At 44.4% G+C, this 26,799-nt stretch overlaps 2 protein-coding genes across 4 annotated transcripts in view; one reads left to right on the forward strand and one right to left on the reverse strand.

Annotated features, from left to right (window-relative positions):
• The first annotated feature begins 7,430 nt into the window (after positions 1–7,430).
• Positions 7,431–10,789, forward strand: CT47C1 (cancer/testis antigen family 47 member C1). The gene is made up of 3 exons (XM_055437643.2): positions 7,431–8,040; positions 8,886–9,032; positions 10,728–10,789. Exons 1-3 carry the CDS (start codon positions 7,431–7,433, stop codon positions 10,787–10,789), a joined length of 819 nt encoding a protein of 272 aa, XP_055293618.2.
• Positions 10,790–15,960: 5,171 nt separating this feature from the next.
• Positions 15,961–26,799, reverse strand: part of KIAA1210 (KIAA1210 ortholog) — a 47,026-nt gene continuing 36,187 nt past the window's right edge. The window contains exons 7-12 of one of the 3 annotated variants that reach the window (XM_088833935.1): positions 26,603–26,711; positions 20,905–24,456; positions 20,695–20,841; positions 19,434–19,577; positions 17,901–18,005; positions 15,961–16,133 (exon numbers count right to left, since the gene is read on the reverse strand). In XM_088833935.1, coding sequence (XP_088690061.1) covers positions 15,961–16,133; positions 17,901–18,005; positions 19,434–19,577; positions 20,695–20,841; positions 20,905–24,456; positions 26,603–26,711 — 4,230 coding nt within the window. Of the gene's footprint in view, positions 16,134–17,900; positions 18,007–19,377; positions 19,578–20,694; positions 24,457–26,602; positions 26,712–26,799 lie in introns of all 3 variants that reach the window. The other 2 variants (XM_088833934.1, XM_088833936.1) reach the window with 2 other exon arrangements.

A 26,799-nucleotide genomic window follows, 5' to 3' on the forward strand; every position in this document is an offset into this window, starting at 1 on the left:
AATGTGTTTTACAATGCTAAAATCAAGGTGTCAGCAGGTTTGCATTCATTCAGCAGACTAGGAGCAAATCTGTATCGTAGCCTTTTCTCTTAATAGCTTCTAGAAGCTCACTGTGTTCCTTTGCTTATAGCCCCCTCCTACATCTTAAAAGCCAGCAACATTGGGCTTAGTCTTTCTCATGCTGCCATCTCTCCAGTTCTCTCTCTCTTCCAACCCTCTCTTCCACTTTGAGGGAAACTTGTGATGGCCTGGGCTCATCTGCCTAAACCAGGATAATCTCCTTTATTCTAAGGTCAGCTGATTAGCAACCCTAATTCCATTTTAACCTCAATTTCTCTTTGCCATATAACCTAAAATATTCTCAAGATTTCAGGGATTAGGATGTGGACATCTTTGTGGGGGGCATCATTCTCCCTACAGAGTGATTATGATGATATCAATGCATGGACTCTGTACTGGGTAAGGAGGCAAATGGAGAAAACAGTGGGCAGATGAAGAGTGAAACAGTGGTGCAATCAACGAATTGGAGAATATGATGAGCTTGAAGAACTGTAGCGCTAGAGTAGAAATTTTCAAAATGGTGTATTTCTGATGATAACAAAGGCTAGGGTAGGATCACATCATAGAGGTGAGTATCTGATGTAAAGTTGTAGAAAAGACAAGATAAAGCAGTCATGAGATCTTGGCATGGATGAGCTAGAGGGTGAACTCCAGGATAGCTCTTGTTGGTCTAGGTGACCATATGGTGGAGGGAGCTCCCAGGAATGGCTGTCACCAGTGTCTATGTTTCCAGGTGAGCTATGGTTGTTTTTTGCCCTCCAGGACACTCTCTAAGATCAGCAGAATTATAGAATTACAAATCAAAAACACACCTCAAAGAAACAAGAAGCAGCTGATGCATTTCAGAGGTGTTTTGCAGAAACCAGACCCCACTCAAATGGAGAGTGGTGAGTGGTAAGCACACAGCCCACATTTGGACTGGAGCCTGGACATTGGTAATGTTAACCCCTGTGGCCTCGCCTGGTTACCCCACCACCCACCGATCATAGAACTGTGCATAAGGCGATCACATTCCCCGAGATCCTCTCCCTCACCTTGCCTTTAAACCCCTTCCCTGAAAACCATCAGGGAATTCAGGTCTTTCTAGCATTGCTGCTGCTGCTGCTGCTAAGTCGCTTCAGTCGTGTCTGACTCTGTGCGACCCCATAGACAGCAGCCCACCAGGCTCCCCCATCCCTGGGGTTCTCCAGGCAAGAACACTGGAGTGGGTTGCCATTTCCTTCTCCAATGCATGAAAGTGAAAAGTGAAAGTGAAGTCGCTCGGTCAAGTCTGACTCTTAGCGACCCCGTGGACTGCAGCCTACCGGGCTCCTCCATCCATGGGATTTTCCAGGCAAGAGTACTGGAGTGGGGTGCCATTGCCTTCTCCACTTTCTAGCATTAGCTGCCCCTTACTCTTTGCTCGGTACCTTGCAGTAACTGCTGTGCTTGCCTTCACCACACACACATAAAAAGGATGTAACAGAAGTGAAAGTCTAGGGTGTGCAATGGGTCATCCAAGTGGATGTTAAAGTCACCAAGAATGATGAACGAGCTTCAGCCTAGGGAGGACAACTGAGCCTTGAGGAGAAAATGTAAACCCACAAGCTAGGGGAGCCTGTGAGTGAAAAGGGGCCATTGGCAGTGCTGACTCGGCCAGGACCAGGGCCCCACAGGGCCAAACTTCTGCTCAGCAAGAAGGATGGAGCCCTGACACTCCACCCCACTCCCAGGGGTGGGGGTAGGCTCCAGGTCACACGCCTGGGCAGTGACCCCCTTGAGATGTGCAGGCCAGGTCGAGTCCAGAGACTCCCGCGGGCCTGCTGGCTCCCTGCCCTCCCGCGGCTTCCGTGAACAGAGGAGGGGCTGGGACTCAGCACCCTGTGCTCTTTACCCCAGGGCTTTCGTCTCCCCTATGGCGATGGCACCCCTGTGTGGGTGCTTCTCTTCGGTGAGCACCGACAGCCCGGTCTGGCCGTGACACGTGGTCTAGGAGGCCAGTGACAGCACAAGTCACTCCCTGTGGGCGTGGGGGGTGGGGCCTCACCTGGGGGCGCAGGCCCTCGTTGCACCCACCACCACAGCAGCACGAGCATCACTCCTGGCCACAGGTGCAGAAACCTCCCAGGAGGCCTTGCAGAGGAGCCAAAGTGAGATGGGAAGAGGGTGGGAAGACCCTCTGGAGACAGTCAGGCCTGGGCAGGTAGAAGAGAAGCACCATTGATGGTGAAACGGATTCAAAAGCCCCATGATTCAGTCAACAGACTCCTGACTGTACAGACCCTGTGGGAGCGTTTTTGCAAACTTGAAGAAGGTCTGGATGGTCCCCCTAAAGGACCTGTGCTTCTCCAGGGGAGCCAAACAGTGTCCACACATCTCAGTGCAACCAGGAGAGCCTGTGGGGGTTGCAGGGGGAGCAGATACAGAAGAGAAGGCTTTCTGGAGGGGTGGGTTTGAGGCCGGGCTGTAAAGGAAAGCTCAAGATTGATCTTCAGGGAGTGTGCCCTGCCACGCCCGACAGGAAGCAGAGACCTCTTCCAGCTGTTGTGGCCCTGGGTCCTTCCCCTGTTTCTCCTCTCCCAACCCTGATGATGGATCTGCAAAGGGAAAGGATGTGGCCACTTCTGTTGACCAATGGGGAACGGGGCAGGGAAAGCAAGCACCTTCCCTTAAGAAAATCGGAAACCCCAGATTGTGCCAACTTCCTGACTTGGAAAAGATCAGAAGTCATGACTGGAGATGGAGAATAGGCAGCAACTAAACACCAGTGATAGAGGGTGGGATGTCCTGGATGGGTTTGCAGCCACAGGCAGGCTCAGGCAGAGGAATGAGGCCCTGGAGACTGACCCGTGGACTTCTGGGACACACACTTGGCCATGAAGAGAGTCCCATGTCAGAGGTGGGAGGAGATCTCCGTCAGTTTTGCTTTACATATTTCCTAAAGGGACACCTGCTCAGCATCTTCCTTTCTTGTTTGCTGGTGCCAATTAGTTCTCCTTCCAGGAAACTGGACCCAATGCCAACCTCATAGGGAGATAGCTTGTTGCAGCTGCCAAAGCACCACCTCCTCCAGGGTCCTCTTTACTCCCATCATTTCATAATCACAGGTTTTCATTGGCAACAGCTTGTTCCATGACAATAGCTTTCTCCATGGCAAGCCTGATGCCCCATCCCACCTCCCTACTCAGAGAAGAGGTTCTAGATGCACACTTTGTTACCAGAGACTTCCTCATTGACAGCAGACATCCTGTTGTGTTTCGGCCCTACTGATAAGTGGAGGAATCAACAGAAGAGGATGTGATTCAGTATAAATAGAATCTTGACAAATATATCAGAACAGCAACACTGTGCACAGCTGGGAGTGCCCAGCTTTCAGAGGTTTCAGCCAACCCCTCCAGGAAGGGCCCAGGAATGATGATGGGGGATACAGTAGGATGGGGACTGAGGACAGTTCTGCCATGTTTGAGTTTTATGTGTCGAACATAAACAGATACAAATGACAGTTCTAAAGGTACATGGCATTGGTACATTGGAAGTTACCCAATTAGTTTGGTAGATGTGTAAATGTATGATTTGATGAATAAAACTGATGAGTTTGGGTAGGAGGCAAAAAGATAGGTGGGCACTGCGCTAAGTGAGGGGGAAGGGATTAATGGCACAAAGAGAAATATGCCTTTATGTAGAAGACATTCTTAGTAATAATTTTAGTAGGAATAATTAATTATTAGTAGCAGTCATTATGACCTCAATCTGCTTTCCAGGCCCATCTGCCACTCTGCCCATCCTGGAGCCATTTCATTCCCTGGACAGGTATACATATACACACATGCACACACACACATCTCTTCTACTATGCAGGCTGTTTCCTTTCCATGCAGAGACCTCCTTCCCTCATTCTTCCCCTTTCCCTGACATCCTTCATTGCTAGGTAAACTCCTAGAGATCCTTCAGGATCCAGGTGAAATGTCTCCCCTTGAGTACCTTTCCAGTTAATTATTCTACTTCTTTCCGTCCCCCTTTTGTCCTCCCCTTTTTCCTTCCTCTCTTTCCTTTCCCCTCTCAATTAATCATTCTCTCTCCCATACTCCCATAGCACTTTGGGTTCATCCCTGTTTCAGCACTTGACTCTTGGGTCATTGTTGTCCAAGTGTCTATCTTCCCCTCTAGACCATGAACTAGAGCAAGTCATTAGTCTTAGGCATCTGTGAAAGAGCCCTCCCTAGCACAACCCTGAGTATATAGATGGGTACTCAATACTTGCCTGGTGAGTGAATGACTAGTATCTATAGTGTATGTTCTATAACTTCATGGGTCAACAGATATTATTAATATTGTTGGGTTGCTGTTTTTTAAGGAGTCAAGCTAAATTGTTTTTACATTGTGTTTCTGGGACTCTCTTCATGTTTGAGTTTTATGAAGGGCAGAGTACATTGGACTGGATTTTTCTTAACAAGTCCATATAACTATTGCCAGGCTTCTTGTCTCTGTAAGAAGCAGAGAAACTCTGATGAACTGGAAGTGGTGAAGCAGTGTGCTCATTCATGAATAAAATACTTATCTTTGCCAGCTAATTCATTGACAGTAAAATATCACAAAGAGAAATTGCAGAAACCACTATCACTATACAAAGGCCCACATACCCCTCAAGCAAGGCCCACATACCCCTCAAGCTTTTCTACCAGTGGATATTTACTATCAAAAATTTTGACAGTGATTTGTCTGAATTCCTTGAATGTCTTTTATTTAGTTGCTCTGCGTCTACTTCATATTGAGTATCACAGAGATTTGACTCTGATGTTAAGCTATGTAGCTGTTTATTGTTAAATCAGAGTGAGCAGTAAGGGACTTGAAGGTAGCTTAGATCCCAAATGAAAGATCACCTTTCACTGTACGGACAGAGGCACTGTTTTTGCATCATATCCTACATTGGTATTACTGTTCCTTATGTGTGAATTAGTCACTAGTGACTCAGCTCTGAAATGGTTAGTCACAGTAGCCTTTGTCATTTCACAGCCATAATTTTTTATTGGCAGCTTCCTAATGAGCTCATCTTTGGGGTGACAAGTGGCAGAGCTATGACTTTTTTAAAGAAATTTGAGAGATATAGTCAGTCAACATTTTTATTCACTTTGAGAGAGACTTGAGTTCCAAGGCCTGCCTGAGGTTTTCCTGGTAGTATCAATATTTGCATTTTCTAACAAAACATGTCAAAAATTTCATACTTGTTATCCAATGAATTTGGCAATAACAGTATTGGGCAGACTAGGACTGAGAGGTTGGTGACTGCAGTTTATAATGACTGAAGAATTAGCATATGTGAACAATCTGCATGTAACTACTCTGGGTTGAATGTTTTTGAATAAGTTGAAAAAGCACTTAGTATAACCTAAAGTGGAATCTGCTAATATGTTAACAACTGATGGCGTTAGAAATATGAGTGGAGAAGAAAAGAGTTAGTGAACAAATATACAAAATTTGTGAAAATATAAGGTCTTTAACTCTTTGGGTTATTCATTATATTATTTATCGGCAGTCACATTGCAGACAATATTTGAATCTCTCATGTGTTATTAAACTGAGAGTGTTAATGGGGAACATCATTCACTCTCATGAATTTAACCATCATGGTTCTGTGAACTTTTGTCAGAAATAGAAGTTGGATATCCTGAATTTCTCTACCACCCTGTGTGTGTATGTCTGTGTGTATGTGATTTTTTAAGCTCATGGTGCAGATTGAATTATTTTTGATTGAGAACATCTCCCTCAATTACCATTTAACACTGAATGGCTTTGGAAATTAGCTTTTGTTCTAGGTTTGATAACATTTCTTAATGAACTAAACCTAAAATTACAAAGCAAACAGTGCTTATATTAAAAAACATATTGTGGTAAAGTCATTTCAATGACAATTAACATTATTTGAATCAAAGTAATGTCAGACTGCTTTATACTCTTCAGATGCTTTCAAAAGTTAAATTAAGGGAGCTCTCTATTCACATACAAATTTTCAGTAGATATATATTCAAGCTCATACTATAATTCCAGGAGCTTTTTTTCAGTCCTCTATGCAAGTACAAGGGCTGGGCTTCCCTTATAGCTCTGTTGGGGAAGAATAAGCCTGCAATGCAGGAGATCCGGGTTTGATTCCTGGGTTGGGAAGATCCCCTGGAGAAGGAAATGACAACCCACTCCAGTATTCTTGCCTGGAGAACTTCATGGATGGAAGAGCCTGGCGTGCTACAGTCCACAGGGTCGCAAGAGTCAGACACGACTTAGGGACTAACCCACCACCACCACCATGCAAGTACAAAGGAAATTTCCATATTTCAGATCCATTAAACTGTGCAGCTTCCACATAAACTTCAAATGAAAGTGATTACTCTGCAATGTAATGACATGCTAAAAGGCAAATATCAAAAGAACTTAATGGAATTCTATAATTTTCTTCCAATTAATGAATATGCTAAATTAAAACCATATGCTTGTGGATTGATACCAGTATTTAGAAGTACCTATCTCATGGACTAATATCAGTATTTGCCAATATCTGTGTGAAAAGACATTTGTAAAGGCGAACTATGTAAAACTTCATTACAAAACAGATGAACATATGCAGCTTTAATGACAGAGAACACTTTGATCTTCAGTTAAGCAAAATAATATTCTGCCAAAAGAATTTCATTCTTCTCACTAATAGACCTGTATTATTTAAACATTGTAAGCAATTATTAATATTTTTTAGTTTCAGCAATATTTGTGGACATTTGTTGTGGATTTCTGTTATGTAAGTACCTACATAATAACGATCTTGATTTTACCTTTGAGCACCTCCAAGCCCCAAACGTTAACTCTCTGCCTTTTACAGGAGTTTCCTCAACCCACGTTATCAATATATTGTACCATTGTGGGATTTTTGGACAATTGCAAAACTAAAAGGACAGGAACCTTCCGGACTTAAATGGAGGCTAGAACCAAACCCAGGGCGTCAAAAGAACCAGGAGATGATTGTGAACAATTCTACAATCTAAGCGCTTTGATTGTTCATTGGACACAGGGCACGACAATCCTCACTTGTCAGCAAATGAGCTCAGAGCTCGTGACGAGGGGGCACGTCCTATTGGCTACTCTTCTGGCCCCGCCCTTCATCGGCGGCCTAGGGGACTTCTTTGCATCAGGCCTGGCTCCACTGCTGTCTGAGGCCCAGCTTTCAGTGGGATGTTCCCGTCATTGGCTGCCTACCCTTCCTGTTGTGGGCCTCCTCTGTCATCCCCTCAGTGGCCGCCTCGTCCCGTCCCACCACCCTCAGCCTCCCCTCAGGACAGCCACTTCAGGCACGACCACCTGTGCCGTTGCCATCATCACCTGCCCAATTGAGGTAACTGCCCAGTGCCATGTCCACCACGAGGGGTGGAGATCCGGGTCCTGACAGGCAGGAAGGCCCAGCAGGCATGGCTGGGGTGCAGGCTGGACCAGCCAGAGCCCGCGAAGGTGTGGTCCTCAACTCTGGGCCTCGCAAGGGTGACGCCGTGCCTGAGGCTAGGGCAGGCGGAATCGCTGGGGCCTCGGGAGGCCCAAGGGAGGCGGCCCTGGAGGGCGGGAGCACTGAGGAAGGGGAGGAGGAGCAGGCAGGAGGCCTGGACCTCATAGTGGACACGTACCACTTCCCCATAGTCGGCTTCCACTTAACATTCCTCCTGAACCTGGTGCGCTCGGTGCTGAACCGCATCTACTACAACAACCACATCCTTGTCCGGCCCCACGATGGACACGTGTCGGTCCAGCACCAGGCCCGGCAGCACTTGTCCGATCAAGATTCGGCCGTGGTGGGCGAGTTCTCCGAGCTGCACATGTCGTGGGATGGACCCAAGGAGAGGCCGGCGGGGAAGGCCCCAGCCCAGGAGGTGGAGGAAGCCGAGGAACGCTCTTTACGTAAGACGGCCGCCAAGGAGTCTGAGGAGTCCAGCTTGTGGGAGATGGCGCAGGAGCCAGCCGCCCCTGAGGGTGAGCCTTCAGGAGGGTGGGGGAGAGTTGGGGGGGACGGGGACACTGGCATCTGCATGCCGGGTCTGGGGACCAGGGATCCCGAGGAGAGGGAGAGGCTCAGAGGAGGGCCACGGGAAGGGAGGCTGGGAGTCAGGGGCTCCTTGAATCGAAGGCCAGAGGGGCCCAGTAGAAGCCCAACTCCATAACGACCTCTCTGGTTTGGGGGTGGGAAATAAGCTCTGCCAGCCCTGGTAAGAGGTCTGAGATGATCGGTGCCAGTTATGAGCCCACAGGTGAAGATCAGTGAAGGCAGGTGTTTGGGAGGGAGCTTGAGAGGACATGGAAGAGAACAAGCAAATGGCATACCTCATATTTGGTTCATAGCTTTTAACAATGGCAAGATTCTTGGAAAGTTGATCCCAAAATATTATGAACTGATACAGGAGCACTTGGTCAAAATGAAGTATTCAGGGGGTTAAGGAACTAATGAGCTTCACCATAGAATTTGTCATTGAGGGGAAACATATTTTGGTTAGAAAGTTCTGACCAAAACATAGAATGCATCAGGCCCAGAGGATTCTGATCTTTGGGCAGAAGTAATCAGTATAACACAGGGTGACAGATTTACTAGAGAAGAATAAATAATGTGATTGTGAAAATGATCAACCAGTAGCAAAGTGAGGGCCATGGAAGTGTTGTATCAGCCAGAAGGAAGGCCCCCAGTTACTCTTTTCTTAGTTGCTCCTATCCTCCTGCATCTCCTGAGGGTAGAGTTCTGGATGTCTGTTGCTATTCCTTATGAGTTGGAATTTTTTTTTTCTGTGAACGTCTAGTCCCAAAGTCTGTATTATTCTTCACTAAAGAAATAACTAAGTACCAGGATGAGAACTCCAAAAAAGAGATCCAAGACACTGAAAGTGAGTGGAAAGAAGAGAAGTATAACAAAAAAGAAGAACCAGAAAGGAATCTGGACCCAGCAAAGGACAGGCCCAAAAAGTCCAGATATCTGTGTATAGCTTTGAAAATAACCCAGCTATTCAGGCATTTACAAATTTTGTGTTTGCTTTTTAATTCTCCCAGTAAATTAAGAAAGAGTTTGTTTAAAATTAGTCCAACAATTCAAATTTACCTACTTAATGTTTATAGAACACTCATGCACCTAGTAATATAAAGTGCATTATGTACTGAAATATATTTCATGGCTCCTCATTTGTTTTTATGAGGTCTTTTGTCCTCTACCTATAAGACTACTAACACGTTGTAAATGTATCAGTACCTAAGACTAGTATTTGTTTAGTAAGCAGTTACTAGAAACAGCAGCGAAAGTAAGTGGGCTTTGCACTAGTAGAGTGTTTATTTTTTGACCACAGAAGTGGAGTCTCCTGCACTAAGAGATGACATCTTTTAGAATGTGACTACTTACAAATAGCAAAAAGTTCAGAATTTCAAGTAGGGACCACATTTAGAGATTAATTGCCTAACATTTGTTCAGTTGTAGATTTTTAAATTTTATGTAACAGTTAAAAGAAGAGCAACTTTGTCATAGTATGACTGTTGCTTATCACTGAGCTGGTAATGAAGGTATAAGATATATCTTGTCTTTAATGATTAACATTTTTTCCCTCATTTTCATAGTGGTGTATTTCATAAAAACCTTTCTCATATGGTAGATATGGAAACTGAGGGTCTGGGAGACTAAGGAGTATCATCTGTGGACTGAGCACAGACTTTTAATGTGAAAAGAGTGATTTAAGTCCCAGAATAGCCTCTCAAAGGGAAAAAAAAAACATTTATGGTGTTGGGCAAGAGGGAGACAAGGTTGGTAGGATCACATGATTGAAGCCATCAGGTTGTACATGTACCAATATCTATGATGCAGGTTACAAGAGGAAAATATGTTTTTCTTCCCTACTTGTTGAGATAACAGCCCTCAGACATAGATAGCAGCAAATATAGATAGGGTCAACTGTTTTCTTAGATTAAGAAAGTCTCTGGTGCTGGTTAATGCTGTATAATTGTTCATTTTCTCTCATTTCATCCTGCAGTTTGGAAGACTAGAAAGATGGAGAAAGAAGGATCATGATTTTTAGGTTTTCCATTTTTCAGGAGCCAATGGGAATATTATTAATGCTGATTCCATTCCAAAATTCATTTCCCTAAAAGTGATATCCAATAACATGACTTTTATCTTCTACAGATATGTTTGAGAGCATCTGTTCTAGTTAAAAATAAGTTTGTTTTAAATTAATAAACTGAAATGCAGGCAGATTTTGTTTAGATAAATAATCCAGACTCAAATCTCTTTCACTTTTGTTTGACCCACTTTACCTTCATTGAAAGGCATCACTTTCCACCATTTGGTAAGCTTGTGTTAAATTCTTTTATTGCAGCCCCAAATAATTGAAATATCAAGTTTAAAACAATTTTTGTAAAGGCAGAAATGGAGATCAAGCCTTTAGAACTGAGCTTGTTTACTGCATTAGTCACTAGCCATGTGTGGTTGTGGAACATTCAAAAGGTGGCTAACCTGAGTAGAAATAATAATGTAAAGTCTCATTAATAACTAACTACACGTTGAAATGACAATCTAGTATTAAACAAATACAGCATTAAAATTACTTTCTCCAGTTTCTTTTTACTTCTTAACTGTGGCTACTAGAACATTTAAAATTATACATGACTTGTGTTATATGTGTATTTCACAGTACTGCTGGGTGCTTTAGAAGGAAACCTGATGGATGGCCCAGCTAGCCTGGAGGCCAAATAGTGCTGCCGAGACTGAGCCCAGAGGCTGATATGGAGCACTGGTTCTCAGAGTTTGGTCCTTAAAATAGCATTATCAGCATCACCCTGGAATTCTTAATCTCCACCCAAGACCTGTGAATCAGAAACCCTGGGAGTGGGGCCCAGCAGTCTGTGTTTTAACAAGCCTTCCAGGGGATTCTGATGCAGCTAAGGTTTGAAAAGCACTGGTTGAAAGCCACAGGGGGAGAAGCTGAGATCCATCTATGGTGGGACCAGCCTTCGTTCACTGGCTTGGGGATGCTGGAGATAAATTGAACAGGATGGTAGTGGCTGAACTGGGGAGGAGATTAGGATTCACAGGGGCTGAGACACAGAGAGGCTGTGTATAAGGGATGGCTTCTCTGGTGGCTCAAATGCAGGAGACCCAGGTTCGATCCCTGGGTTGGGAAGATCCCTGGAGAAGGGCATGGCACTCCAGTATTCTTGCCTGGAAAATTCCATGGATAGAGGAGCCTGGAAGGCTACAGTGCATGGGGTCACAAACAGTTGGATGCAACTGAATGACTAACACTTCCAGAAAAATATCCAAGGGACAGAGCTGGTTTCAGAAGGTCACAGACATGATATCAGGTATATGAAGTCTAAGAGAACATTCACTCACCAGGTACGCATGGTGGATATATACACAGAGTAAAAGGCAATGCCTGTGAGGATGTGTGCGTACTCAAGCATACAGAAAGGCATGCAGTGGAAAGATAAACACTACATTTAGGATGGTGGCTACCTGTTGGGGAAAGAAAGGATGGCGATCCTATTGGGGAGGGATCCACAGTGGGCTTCAACTATATTTGTAATATTACATTTCTTAAGCTGGGTGGTGAATACATAGACGTCAACAGTATTATTCTCTATACCTTTGTGTAGGTCTGAAATATTTCATAATTAAAAATGAGTAAAATAGAGGAAAGGGAGAGAATAAGCTTGATATCTAGACTCTGTTTAAGAGGGAAAAAAGGATAAGTCATATTTGATCCAAGGATCAGAGAAGGGGATGGGCCTGGGGACCTGAGACTAGACAGGCTCATTTCTGCATTTAGTTAAAGCTTCCTAAGTGGTCTCTTGGTAGCATTGATAGCTTCTCTCATATTCTGTGGTAGCAGATCTTATATTCCAACTTATATTAGCATTTTTAATTGAGGTGAAGTTCACTTAAAATCAACCATTTAAAAGTGAACAATTCAATGACATTGACAATTTTGTGCAACCACATCTTTAGTTCTGAGCATTTTCATCACCCCAAAATTTGGTACCTATTAAGCAGTCATTCACCATTTCCTCATCCTCCAATTCCCTGGCAGCCACCAATCTGCTTTCTATCTCGATGAATTCACCTATTCTGGACATTTCCTATAAACAAAACCATATAATATGTGAACTTGTGTGTCTGGCTTCTTTCACTTGGCATAATGTTTTTAAGGCTCATCTACATTGTAGCGTGTATCAGAACTTAATTTTAGGGCTGAATAATATTTCTGTTGTATGTATATACCACAGTTTGTTTATCCATTCCTTTTGTTGGTAGACATTTGCACTGTTTCCACGTTTTGATTATTGTAAATAGTGCTGCTGTGAACATTCGTGTCCAAGTATTTGTGCATGATTTATATATGTGTGTATCTCCTGCCCCCGCCTCACCTCACCCAGGACTGTGAACTTCTGAATGGTTGGGGCCTTAAAACGTTTTATCTTTCCCAAAGTCCTAGGCACTGAGTTGTCCACTTAGCAGGTGCTCCATTAATATCTGTCAAAGTAAACTTAACACTTACACTGTCATTTTTGTCACCGATGTTGATGTTTTAAAATGTGTTATATTATTCCTTATGGCTAGAACCACATGGTGAGACAGAAGGCAAAGCACTCCCTGTCACCATTATTTCAACTGAAAGGGCAGGTCAAGTAGTATGATTTGAGGCCCTTCAAACTGGTTCTGATTTGTTAGTATTTCTGCGGTGCTAGTTGTTAAAATAGTATTGCTTCCAGGCCCAGGCAAGAGGTATTTCTGTCTTGAGCTCTATGCTTTAGAGGGCCATGTTGGTCCTCTTCCAGCCACACCCCTCCCGCCAGGGTCAGGAGCCCAGCCTGTGGGAACAAGGGGTGTGTCCCTGCTAGCCCATGCTCCAGGTACCTGGCAGCCCTGAACAGTCCCTAGCCTGTTTCCAGGGCCTGTGTGCTCCTCTTAGACCTGTCCTGAGGAGGGCTGACTGCACTCACTGCTGGGGTGGGTGCTCCCAGGCCCAAGGAGGGGTTGTAGGCCCAGGAGGGGATGCAGCCCAGCCTAGGAACCAGGGCATGGGCAGGGGGAAGGGAAGGAGGGCAGCTCTTCCCACACCATCAGGGCAGAACTTAGAGGAGTCTGAGAATTCTAAATCCCAACCTGGCCTTTCAGGTCATTAGGAAGGTACATTTGTCATGGAAGGAGATACAACTTATTTAATGGTTTATCATTTGATTTAAACATTTCAAATATTTTAGACGTGTTATGTGGATCCCTAACTGAACTCTGTTTTTTGAACCTTGCAAATAGGACAAATGTTATGGACAGGCCAAATTGAATATCTGCTCTATTACTCTTTCCCCTTGCTCACTCTGTGTCACACTGTTACCTGAGCACAGCGGGGCCCCTTCCTTTTGATAATGGCTTGTTCTAGAAGCCCATCCTGCAGGAAGACTCAGACCTAGTCCCTGAGCCAGGCTGCAGTGCAACCTCCATCTTGTCCCCTCTACTCACCTGTCTGTGTTTTCTCTCCCACTCATCTCTTTGCTCCTCATGTGTTTACACATGTGAAAACCTCCTCTTTAGTACTACCACTTCCTCATATAGACGCTCACCTGGAGGCCATCAGCTTGGTCAGGCGCAACTGCGTAGGGGTCCTTTCTGCTCCACACAACCTCTCAAGATCATTTGCTCTTCTGACAACCCTTGGGTCTAAATTGTCAATAACCTATTCAATTTCCCTCCCCATGTGACAGACAGAGACAGACTATAGAACAAGCTTTATTGAATTTATTTGCTTTGCATACAGCAGAAATCAAGAATGCTAAAAGAAGCTGAAAACTTATCAAAATGTGCCTTTATGCATTAAAAAAGACTTAACCTCTTTACTTAAAACATATTTTTGTTGTTAACTGTGAAAAAGAAATTGTTAATGGAGAGTTCTTAGAGTGAGAATAACCTAATTATGGTCCAGCCTGAGAAAAGGGGGAAGAGAGGTGTAGCAGGTAACCTACCAGGATTACCTGGGTAAAGGCATCTACCTTAATGAACTGTTCACTATGGAAATACAACAGAAATCAAACCAAATCAATCACTCAAAAACCTAGCATTATCAAAAAGGCAAAAATATAGTATAAGGAAAAATACTTGTTTTATAGAGAAAATGCAAAATCCAGCAAATGATTGTACAGTATCACATTATACCATCATCAGGAAAACCAAGCACCAAGGGTTGAAATTACCCCTGCCACCCTATAGCCTCCTAATTTTTCTTGCATAAGGCAGCACCCTACTCAGAATTTAAAGGCACAGTTATGTCTAGGGCTGCATTTCTGTTTAAACAAAGTAGCTCCATGGTGACAGAGGCAGATACCATGAAAGGTATAATACTTAAACATTAGTATATAATGTTTAATACTAAAACATTTAGTATATAATATTAAAACATTATAATACTAAAAAACCCTCTGGGTTCCATGAGAAAATGAGCCAGGTACTGTCCAGGCATCCAGAAGGAGCTCTCCCTTAGTGTTTAGTGTGTATGTGTGTATATGTGGCAGGTTGGGGGGTGGAATGGAGGGCAAGGAATTGGAGTAAGTGGTTCACTGGGGAGGTGGGAGCTGTCTAGTCTAGTGACTGTTGGGTGTGTGTGCCTCTAGGAATGAGGGCAGGGAAAGGCTAATTCAGTCACTCCAGGCTTCCAGTTAGCAGAAAGTCACCTGTTCCATGGCTTTGAGAATTCAATCTTGCTTTGAGCCCAAATCTTGTGAAACAGAGGCTGCTGAGAGAAAGCAACAAGAAACTGGGCTACTGGGAGCCAGGGCTTAAGACAGCTGCCCAGGAGTCCCCGACTTCCTTCGTGGAAGGCTTCCCATCTGCCTGACTAAAAGCACAGCTTTTGGCCTCTGCTGTGCTGTGCTGTGCTTAGTTGCTCAGTTGTTTGACTCTTTGTAACCCCATGGACTGTAGCCTGCCAGGCTCCTCTGTCCATGGGATTTTCCAGGCAAGAATACTGGTGTGTGTTGCCATGCCCTCCTCCAGGGGATCTTCCTGACCCAGGGATCAAACCCAGGTCACCTGCATTGCAGGCAGATTCTTTATTGTCTGAGTCACCAGGGAAACCCCCATCTGCAGAACTTTGAATTTTAAGAGGGCCTTAAGTGCTTTAAAAATAGGATGTGTATGACATGCACTATGCTTCTGAGCAACTAGAGAGGACCACAGTGGCACTGGGGTAAGAGGTCAAACACTGGAGGGCTAACCCCTCAGAGGAGTATGACAGTCCCCAAGGAATGTTATGCCTCATAGGAAGGTGCTCACAGCTGCCAGACTTGTAAAAGGTTGACATGCAGCATGTGCAGAGAGAGCTCTGTGTAAGTTGCAGGGGTTGGGGGCCCTCAGGGATACAAAGAAGTTGTTTCAAATGGCAATGGACAGAGTGGGGAGCTGCCTGTGCAAATTTTTTCTTGGAAACCCAGAATTTTCACTTCTATCAATACCACCTCTTCTTAGGAGACTTTACAAAGTTCAGAGCAGCAACAAAATCCTTGGGCCAGATCATCTAGACATTTCCATTAGAATGAATTTATTTAATCAAGGGAAATGTCCACCTCTTAGTTGCTCCAACAAAATATTTTAGCTTTCTCCCTTCTACAGTCCATGGTCCAAAGTTAAAGATTTCTCAATTCAACAGCAGTGCAAACATTTTACATAGTTTTTATAAAGGAAATGCTGGGTTTTCAGATGGTAGCAGTGACTGTACTCATGGCGTCTATTTCATTCAAATAATTATTAGCTTTAATGCCCATTTTAAGGCTCTTATGCTTAATAAAAATGGCTACCATAAATAATTCACTCCATGGCATTAATATAGCTAGGCAATTATAATTTGAAATGCTGATAGTCCACTCTGGAACAGTTTATTGCATCGTTTCTGCTATATGGCTCCATGCCTCAGCTTTCTTCTTGGCCAGGGAGAACCAGACCGGTTCAGCCGGCTCAACTGGCTGTGGTAGTATGGCTGGAAGTGTAGCAGACCTGGTTTCTTTTTCCATCGAAGGTACCTGAAGTATCTTCTCATCTTCAAATCCAACTGGAACAAAACCATAGCAAATAACACATAAGCAGTAAGAAGCCCCAGAGATACTGCAGTATGTTTATGGGATGAAATAAAAATTTTCCTCCTTTTAGGTTTCCTCTGGTTTCTAAAAGTCAGTGCACAGGCAGTGCTATAGGGTGGTATGTGAAAGGAGTAATGCCAATATGGCTAGAACCATAGAGGCCTGAACATTGGAAGGCCTGAGAATAAATACCTGCAGCCAATCTTTGGGTCGTTATTATTGGACTCTCTTACACTTTTGAACTGAGACCAGAGCGGAAACATGTTGCATGGTATTCGTTCAGTTTTTAAAATTTCAAATAAGGTAATATTGTTTTTGTTTTTCCAATCCCTTATGTTGTATGAAATCACTGTTGATGACTCAATAGGTCCACCCAGGAAAAGTCTATGTTAAATAACATTATATCAACTGCTCCTACTAAGCAAACTACCTCGCTATGCCCCAGTTCTACAAATACCTCCTTCCTTCATCCTGCTTTATGGTTGGTTGACTTAGTGGCTTAGAGTCAGCCAGTGGTTCTCAACCCTGGTCACATATTAGAACCACCTAGGGTCTCTTTCGGAGAAGGCAATGGCAAGCCACTCCAGTACTCTTGCCTAGAAAATCCCATGGATGGAGGAGCCTGGTAGGCTGCAGTCCGTGGGGTCGCTAAGGGTCGGAGACGACTGAGCGACTTCACTTTCACTTTTCACTTTCACACATTGGAGAAGGAAATGGCAACCCACTCCAGTGTTCTTGCCTGGAGAATCCCAGGGATTGGGAAGCCTGGTGGGCTTCCGTCTATGGGGTCACACAGAGTCGGACACGACTGAAGTGACTTAGCAGCAGTAGCAGCAGGGTCTCTTTAAAAATACAAATGCACGTGCTATTTCATGAACTAACTGAAATAGAATCTCCAGCAGTGGATCCAGGACCATCTATAATTTTTTAAAAATCACATCAGGTGATTCTAACACATAGTGAGAGTTGAAAACCACTTGATAGGAGTACCATGCCCATGAGAGGCTACTCACTTGACCTAAGCAGGTCAAGTGCTGCTATGTCATGGCCAGACAGTGGATTCCTAAATTCCTAGTCTAATTTCCTCATGAGATGGACTAAGGAAGAGAACAAAGATGACTCAATATAAACCTATCCTCCCCTCTCCCTACTCCTTCTAGAAAAAAAAAATCCCTCTGACACATAACTCTACTGATGAGACCCCATTTGATTTTATCACAGCACAGTGTTTTTCTCAGCTTTCAACATGCCCCACCTCTCATACCTCTGCTCAGAATATGAAGGGGTGGAAATAAGCCTTTTAAATAGTTTTTAAAAATTCAATACTATTGGGCATTTATACCTGATTATTTTTCACAGTTTTACTGGGAATGTAGAGGGTGAGAAAATACTGCTTTGCTGTGAACTAGAAAGTGGCTTGGTATTCTCTCCTTTTGAATACCAGCCACAGGAACGTTCTAGTGCATGATCACAATTTTTTTCCTATACAGATTCCTTGATGGGGTAAAAGACTGAAAGGCCCTCTGAAAGTTACACACTGGACTGACTTATATTAGTCATAATAGTTGGATTTTCCTAAAACAAGCTAACATCTGTATCTAATGGAAGTACCGTGAGAGAATCACAGGATGATTTAGGGGAAGAGACACGTATTGCCTGAGTTTGAAATGGACAGTTTCACATTCTGTGAGAGCTCTTTTGGGAGCTGAGGGATAGAGTGTTTTGTTTTGTTTTGTTACCTGTTTTGGTAGACTTTGGAGGTTTTGTGGGTGCCTCCTTCTGGTGTCTCTTGACATCAGAAGTGAGAACCGTTCTTGGTTGGCTTTCACTTACAAGGCCAGTTCCCTTTAATACAAAAATGAAAACAGAAAGATCTTATAAGTCCTGATATGAAAATAGCAAATTACTTACTCAGATTATAGGTGCACGTCCTGTCCTGGGTATTATAAGTTCAACATTAACCAAAAAGAGAGAGAGGTAAGGAAGGAAAGAGCACAGAAAGCACCTAGGTTCAGAATTTAGGATCACAAAGCCTAAGCTGGTTCAACTTTATCACCTTTCTGAGCTGGGAGAAAAGGTTATCTAATCATATAAACAGTGTAAACAGGTTAACATGAGAATTACTTAGCCCGACTGCAACCTTTTCTCTCGCAGTTTACCAGCACTTAACAGAAAGCTAACCAAAATGTGGTGGTTGCAAACAAATCTTATCAATTAATTGGGTTCCATAGATTTCTACACAACAAAACTTGTTTACATCTTGTGTTCACGCCTTGCATTAAAAAATGATACAACTATAGGTCTTTTCAAAATGGTACAGTTTAAGCTTTTCAAGTTAACCTCACCACAACTGATCTAAATTAGTTTACATATCCTAGTGTATTTCCCTCTGAGAAAACTTTAACCAAGGTTGACTTTTCTACCTGTATGATCCTGCTCCCATAAAAATAATAATGATGAAATGAAAAGATCTTTAAAGCAAAAAGTGAAATTTCACACGATCCTTCAACAAATTCTGTAAGCACTTAAAAGTATAGGAACTTAGACATCTCTTGTTATGTAAACTTCATTGAGTTTCCTTGAGGCAGTTTTATGCAGTGTTGACAAGAGGGGTCCTCATTCTAAAACTTCCAAAGACACTGCAAATGGGACATTAAAAACAAGATGTCATCCTATCATGTTCTGGTCCATTACCCTAGTTCATCACATAATTTCACTTTTAATCTATAGGGAGGTGCCAGACCAAACCAAATCAATATTTGGAAGCCTGAACACCAAACAATACCTTTATTTATGTATTGATAATGGAAAGTGCCCAGAAATAAAATGTTAAGTGAAAAAGAATATAGTTTAATTCCACTCATATTTTCTTAAATGCATATACATATTTAGAGGCTAAAATATTTGTAAGAATAGTTACTCAACTCACCCCAGTGGTGAACTTTGGGGTTTTCTTATATCTACTTATGCCTCAACCCAATTTGGAGGAATTCTGTTCTAGAACATTTAGAATAGGATTTGATTTATAGAATCTTCTCTATGCATCACTTTTTGCAAATCCTTTAGGAACATAAAGTGAGGGCACCTTTCTATGAGTACAAACCAAGTCTTTACCCCCAAAAGTCCCTTTGCCTTGATTAATGCACCCAAAGAGATAGGGAACTGCCATGTCTGGCAAAGTTCCTAATACAAGCTTAATCAGCTGGCTCCAATGACCTTTTGGAGTGTTTTGTAGGCTGCTCGAGGTCCTACTCCATATCTGGGTTCTTTCATCTCAGACTTGGCTGCACCTCTCCTCTTGGGTCTTGGCTGTTTGGGAGGAATGTTGGCCCAGAAGCTCCCCTGCTCCTGCTTTATCGAGGTTATACAAGCTGGCTCTGAGGCGGCATATTCTGAACATTGACCAGGAGCTTTTCCTAAGAAAGGAATGAAAGAAAATAGAACTAAAGTGAGGCAGGCTGGGTCTTGAGACTGACAGGGGCCTACCCGCAATAATGTCTCAAATGGGATCTTTGTTAACTGCCAAATGAAAATAAACAACATATAGAGAAGGGCCCCATTCTTTAGTGCCTTCCCCACAACTTTGCATGGCAGGAACACCTTGAGTAGATAAGCTGCACTTCAAAGTTTATCAACTGTCCTTTTACTGGTTCCTTTCCCTCCCTTATCCATCTCTCTTTCTATCCCCAATTCAGGTAGGACAACGGTTGCCAAGTGGGCTAGAGAAGTTCCTAGGAGGCCAGATGATTATGCCACTGATGTCATTTCTCTAACTCCAAGGAAAATCTTATTGCATGTGTTACTTTGTGGTCTCTAATGAAAGTGTGTGGTTATGGATATGGTTATAGGCATGTACAAGACTATGTGATGATAATTCTGAAGGTACAAAGGCTTTGAGAGAGATAAATGCTCAAAAAGTCACCTAGCTCTTGATTCTTAGACATTTCAGGTGATTAAGAAGCTGTGGAAGTACAAACATTTACAATAAATTAAGACTTCAAGCTGAGAGTCTGCATAGAGTGCTCTATTAATGAGTTGGCTTCAAAAATATACATGGGGGACTTCCCTGGAGGTCCAGTGCTTAAGACTCCATATTTCCACTACAGCAGGTTTGATCTCTGGTCAGAGAACTAAACTCCCATGTGCTGAGTAGCAAAAAAATAAATAAAAAATAAAAAACTATGTGGTGTTGAAGGGAGCATAATGCATGTAAAGGTATTTTGAGAAAGGCATAAAATCCCACCTGCATGTATATGGGGTAAGGGGGATGGGGAGATGGTTACTTGTCCATTACAGAATGTGGACAAATGTCCAAAGGAGACCCCTTGGGAAAGAGAAGACTCCAAGTTAACCATCTCCAAATCTATTCATCTAGAATAGAGCATTATTCTGCCCCTAAATCCCCAAGCCAGCCCTATCAAAGCCACAAGGCAATGGGCAAGGGTAGAACAGACTTCCTCCCATTCAAGACTTTGCTTTCTGGTTCTTCTCTCCTCTTGGTACCTGCTGCCATCTGGGAAGATAAAGACTCACCTGGGATCCTGTAAGCAGGTTGCTTCTTGGCCATGCTTTCAGATTTGGGCCTCCTCTGTTGCTTCTCTGCCAAGTCAGATACTGTGGTGAGGCTTTGCATGGTGACCAGGGCCCCCTCAGAAGCCCTTCTGATTGGCTGCGCTGTACCTACAGAAGATGAAATTGAGCCCAAGGAGGGTGAAAAAAGCTTGGTAAAATCTTGTTTCTCACCCTTATACTTCTGTGAGGAAGAGGTTCTTCTCAGTCGAACTCCAAAAAGCTTTTCAACATCAGCCCCGTTGTTGGATGAATCTGAACGGCTGTTATTTTGATCATCACTCTCAGGAACTTCCTCCTGAGAGGAACTGCTTCCAGAAGTGGGCGCTTGCAAGGCAGGAGCAGTGGCCAGCATGGGCTTGGTAGGGGCACTTGTGACGTTCTTAGTGAGGTCTTCAGAGCTTTGGCTGGGTTTCTTGATTTTGCTTGGAGAAGCCAGGTCGCTGGGTAGAGACCGGTAGCTAGGATCACTCTCCAAAGTGGTTCCCTCAGTGGCAGCACTCACGGGACTTGGATAAACCTGTTGCTGATGTTCAGGGTCTGCGGGAGCCTGAAAAGCTTGTTTGGGAGGCAGGTACTGCTCAGAACTGCTCCGCTTCATCGGTGCACTCACTGGGCCTGTTGAGAGCATCAGTGGCTGAAACTTAGCTCCATCTTTGACTTGGCTGGGGCATTTGCCAGGCAGCCACTCTTCAGAATTCTTCCATTCTTCAGGAGAGCTCTCAGAAGCTGAGGAGGTTTCTTGCTGGTACTCAGGCTTCCCCAGTGTCTGGGCAAGATGTCTGGGAGGCAGCTGCTCTTTAAAACTGCTCAGCTTTGCATGAGCACTCTCTGAATGGGAGAGAACTTCTTGCAGGCCTTTGGGCTTCCCCGAGCTTGGTAAAAGGCTTTTCATGGGCGCTTGCTTCAAAGAAACAGCTCCCTCAACATCAGTACTCTCCCAGCCTGAGGAAACTTGCTGCTTGACTTTAGGCTTCAGTGATTTGGAAGGTGGATTTGAAGATGAAGGATCCATGTGAGTTCCCTCCTCTGTAGCAGGCCTCTCTGAAAAGACATGCTGTGCCATATACTTCACAAATGACTGAGAAGGATACCTGACAATCACCGATTTCTTAGGTGTGACTACTTTATCAGCCATGCTCTCTAGACGTGAGGACATCTCCAGAACTTTAGACTTTTTAAGCACTCGCCTGGGATACATGGGAGGCAGCAGCCTTCCAGAAATGCCCACTTTGGCAGCAGCACTCTCAAAACTCGATGATATTTGCTGGACTTTCTGTCTCACAATGGAGTAGGGATGTTTGTCTGGCAGCAGCTCGGTAGATGCATCCCCTTGAGTGTCGTCACTCTCTGGACCTTCAGAGATTGCTTGTTTGACTCCTGCTCTCATCAGGGCCCGAGAAGTCCCTCTGGGAGGCAGCGGCTCCATGATAATGCCCCACTCGATGGCAGTGCTCTCTGGACCTTCAGAGGCTGGTTGCTCAAACAGGGGGATCTCCCAGGACTGCTGGATGGTGAGTCTGGGAGGCACAGGCACCCCCGAACCGCTCCACTCTGTGGGAGCACTCACGGACTCCAGTGGAATGGTTTGTAGCTGGAATTTAGACTTCACTGAGGGCTGGGGAGGCAGCACCTCCACAAAGCTGCCCTCCTCAACAGTAGTGCTCTCCAAGGTTTTCTGGGCTCGAGGATTTGTCAAGGGCTGGGGAGAATATTTGGGGAGCAATTTCTCCACCCAAATGATCTTCTGAGCAACAGAACCCTCCAAACCTGCAAATACACTCTGTTCAGCTTCAGAATAAGTCACAGAGACTTGTTGCTGGGCCAGGGTGCTCATCGGGGGCTGAGAATGATGCTTGGGAAGCAGTGGCTTCGTAGAAATGCTCTTCTCAACCACAGTGCTTTCTGCACCCATGGAGTCTTGGTACTCAACTGCTGGCCTCACCGTGGCCTGGGAAGGATGTGGGAAAGTCAGCAGGTGTTCAGGTGTGGTCTTCTCAACATCGGGGCTCTCTGGACATGCAGAGCTTTCTTGCTGAGCTGCTGGTTTCACTGAAGGCTGAGAAGGATGTCTCGGAGGCAGCACCCCCGCAGAAGTCATCTCTTTAAGTGTCATCACTCCTGGATCCAAGGAGACTGGTGGCTCAACTTTTGACCTCATCAGGCGCTTAGAAGTCACTCTGGGAGGCAGTGGCTCCATGGAAATGCCCCACTCCATGGCCGTGCTCTCTGGGCTTGTGGAGGCAAGTTGCTTGAATTTAGGGCTCACCCAGGACTGGAAAGTGTCCCTGGGAGGCACCTGCCACACAGAAGCACCCTGCACTTCAGGTATGGTCTTTGAAGCCAGGGAGACTTCTTTGGGGTCTTCAGGGTTTGCCACAGCCTGGGCAGAGAATCCCATGGCCTGGGCAGGGGATCCAGGAGACACCTCTTCCTTGATGTCATTGACACTGTTGTACTTCTCCACGTAACTATTTGATCCCATGGAGACTTTGTCTTCAGGCTCCCCCACAGCCTGAGAAGCACATGTGGGAGTCGGCGGCTCATTAGAACCACTCATCTTTCCCAAGGAACCCGATTTTGTGAAGACTTCTTGGCCATCTTTGGACTTGCTCAGGGACTGGAGAGAGGCTGTGGGAGCCTGGTGCTGCTTGAAATCACTGCCCTCTTTGGAAGTGCTCTTGGAATCAGAGAAGACAGCTGTGGCTTTGGACTTCCCCAAGGACTGTGAAGAATACCTAGGGGACTGCTGCTGCTCGGGACTGCTCAGCTCCACAGCTGAACCTTTTGATTCTGGGAAGACCTCTTCATTCCTGTGCATCTTGGAGGGTGGGGAATAATGTCCAGGAGCCAGCTGTTGCTCAGAATCACTGCCCTCCTCTGAAGTGCTCTTGGGATCTGAGATGATGATTGTAGCTTTTGACTTCCCGAAGGACCATGAAAGGCTTCTGGGAGGTGGTCTCCTGGCACAAAGGGCTCCCTCCACCAAGGCACTCACACTCCTGGAGATCCTTGCTGTTAAGGCCTGCAGAACACTTCTGGGAGGCTTTTCTTCTTGAGCAGACTTCATTTTAAATTGGACACTTTTCACATCAAAGCCAGAAGCATCTTCCTTTTCTGGCTGGCTCTGAGAAGGCTCCATAAACATCTGATTGTGCACTGCCACCGAGAGAATATCTTGGGGTTTAGATGGCCTTCCTGCCATATGTGATAGAGCAGCCCTGGCTTCTGGCTTCTTGGCTCCAGAAGTCCCATCTTCATGGGATAGTGACAGACCACCCACCACGGGCTCTTCCATGTCTTCAGTCTTGAATTGTGATGCTGACGCTTTTCTGGTTTCAGAATCTGCATCAGCAATTTCCCTTCCTGGGTCATCTTTACCTGACGGCAGCTCCTGAGGAGTAGTGCTTTCTGTCTGTGGTGGTGTGGGCTGCTCCATGACTTGCTTCTCCAAGGACAGTTGCCAATCCCTGGCGTTCTTATCAGCAGGTGGGGACCCAGCTCCATCACTTAGGCCAAGCACTCCAGTGGATTGTTTAAAGCTTCTTCCTTTGGATCCACACTCGCTCATTCCTGAAGTACTTGAGCTTTTCTTTCCATGGCATTTCACGTATGCTGCTGGAAATGGGTAACTCTGACTCTCAGTAGCATCTGTGTTTGTAGCTGGATCCATTGTCTTCTGTTCAGCAATCTCAGTCTTGTTGCTCTGTTCCTGGCTTGAGGCACCTGTACCAAACAGAAGGAAAGGAAAAATGTGTTCTTTTGATTTTCTAAAATAAGAATACTCTGTCCTGTCCCAGTGGGAACCTATTTGCTATTGAATTCACAAGTGTGGAGAAGTAGCTACTCAGAAGATAGAGAATGACTAGGTCACTGTTAGCCTTCTGCAGTTGGAAATTTTTAAATCTAAGTGAAATTCAGTTTTATGAACTGATTCCAAGGTTGGCACATTGCCATCATATCAACAGTCTGTTCCACCATTAGAAGTGAGACACATTAAAAATCAATTTTTGAACTGGTAACAATTACCTTTTAGGAAACTGACTGGGGCAGGGTGAAAGGAAATTTTACTTCCTCCTTAGTATTTATATTTTCTACTTAATTCTACTTAATTTTAACATGATATCCAGGTATTTTTATTTTTCTTAAGAAAGGTGTCAACAGGGGTTATCTGCAAGGTAGGATTATGCCCTCCCCACTTCTTCTGCTTTCAACTCTCTTTATTAAAATAATCTGACATAATATACATGCAAAGAAATTCTTGAAAAGCCTTAACATTTGCACTGATCCACAGGCTTCAGGTCAAACATAAGGCAGCAGTTCTACAGGTTGGTCTTCTCTTCCCTAGTAATATTATTATGTGTGTTCAGCCATGTCCTACTCTTTGCAACCCCATGGACTGTAGCCCTCCAGGCTACTCTGTCCATGGGATTTCCCAGGCAAGAATACTGGAGTGGGTTGCTATGCCCTCCTCCAGAGAATCCACATCTCCTGCACTGGCAGGTGGGTATTTTCAGTTCATTTCTGTCGCTCAGTCGTGTCCGACTCTTTGCAACCCCATGGACTGCAGCACGCCAGGCCTCCCTGTCCATCACCAGCTCCCGGAGTTTACTCAAACTTATGTCCATCGAGTCGGTGATGCCATCCAACCATCTCACCCTCTGTCATCCCCTTCTCCCGCCTTCAATCTTTCCCAGCATCAGGGTCTTTTCAAAAGAGTCAGCTCTTTGCATCAGGTGGCCGAAGTATTGTTTTTTACCACTCACTTTAATCCCTGGGTGAGAAGGCCTTGGCCACCTCTCCTCCCTCATCATCCACTGGTCTCTAGCTCCATCTAGTGGTTGAACATTTAGAATCTAGAACTGGGCACGGTTGGGGTGGAGGGGGTGGGGGTGCAGGGAGCTGTGCTCCAAACCACTCCCATGACGTGGAAAATCAATGTATCTGCCCTCATGGACTCCGAGTAAGTTTTATCCTCTGTGTAAAAGGGACAGCTATTAAAAATAAATATGAAAAGAGGATAAAAAGAAAGTTAAAAGTCACTCATTTAATTTCTTTGTTGTTGTAATATAGAAAAGGTTTGTGGTTTTGTTACTCTTCATGGGAAAATGTTTTTAGAGATATCCTGATTTTGAACCCACATGTGAAACCCTTTATGGCAAAAATATGAAATAACTATGTGACTTAATTTGTGGAACAGGAATTTTGATTTATCAAGTGTTGCTTGAAATTAGATTGCCATCAGCTGGAGCCAATACACACACACAAACACACAGAGTGATTTTTCACTCCAGTGGTATTTTTTGTTTGGGGGTTTGATAGGTGTTGACTGCCAAGGACATCTGCAGCTGTCCAAGCCCTCTTTGCCCATGGATAAGGGAACTGTTCTCACTGTTAACACAAGACCTTTTCTCCCTACTAGAAGAGAAAAGCAACTTTTAAAAAACAGGGTTTTTTTCACCAATTCTGTTATTGTTGTCTGGTTCTATTGCTGTGGGGGAAAGCTGATGGGGAAGTCACTGGCTGCCCTCAGATATCTGGGCTCACTGAAGAACTCGGCATGGACATTAGATGTGAAGAGGATTAAACAAACTGACAAACAAATATGCACAAAATGCCTCTCTGGTTGGAAATTCATTTAGGTAAAATAGGAATCCAGGCATGGCCTTTTACCTAACACAAGTGGCAACTATATTAAATGGGCAGTTCAAACGGAGAAACTTGGACCATATTAATATGCATCTTAAATTTAAAGCCCTCAGAAGACCAAGGGTAGAGGCCTGGGCAATTCTCATTATATAGTTCTTGTCACATAGCACTGTGCCAATAAGCTCGAGTATGTGTTTATGGGTGACAGCGAAGATATGTCAACCTGCACTGTCTTTTTTTGGCTTCTTTTGGTCAGCTTCTTTCAGTTTGGTTGCGCTTTTCTCTTCTTCAGAAGCCACTGGGAGGGCTGGCTCCTCTTGTTTTGGTTTCACCTAGAAGAGGGAAAGACCTTGAATCAGGCTGAAATGCTCTCCACCCACCCCTGCATAGTTGCCAAAGAAAAAAAGCATCAGGAAAAAA

The sequence above is a fragment of the Moschus berezovskii genome, chromosome X (genome assembly GCF_049115385.1).
Source record: "Moschus berezovskii isolate FMDL1 chromosome X, NW_MosBer_1.0, whole genome shotgun sequence".
In the NCBI taxonomy this organism is placed as follows: Eukaryota; Metazoa; Chordata; class Mammalia; order Artiodactyla; family Moschidae; genus Moschus; species Moschus berezovskii.

Bases quoted from the DNA above. Each gene is read 5' to 3' on its own strand.
- CT47C1 (XM_055437643.2), top strand. From the start codon at position 7,431: ATGTCCACCACGAGGGGTGGAGATCCGGGTCCTGACAGGCAGGAAGGC. The intron at 8,041-8,885 runs GTGAGCCTTCAG...TCTTCACTAAAG, and splicing joins GGAGCCAGCCGCCCCTGAGG to AAATAACTAAGTACCAGGAT. The intron at 9,033-10,727 runs GTATAGCTTTGA...TGTATTTCACAG, and splicing joins CAAAAAGTCCAGATATCTGT to TACTGCTGGGTGCTTTAGAA.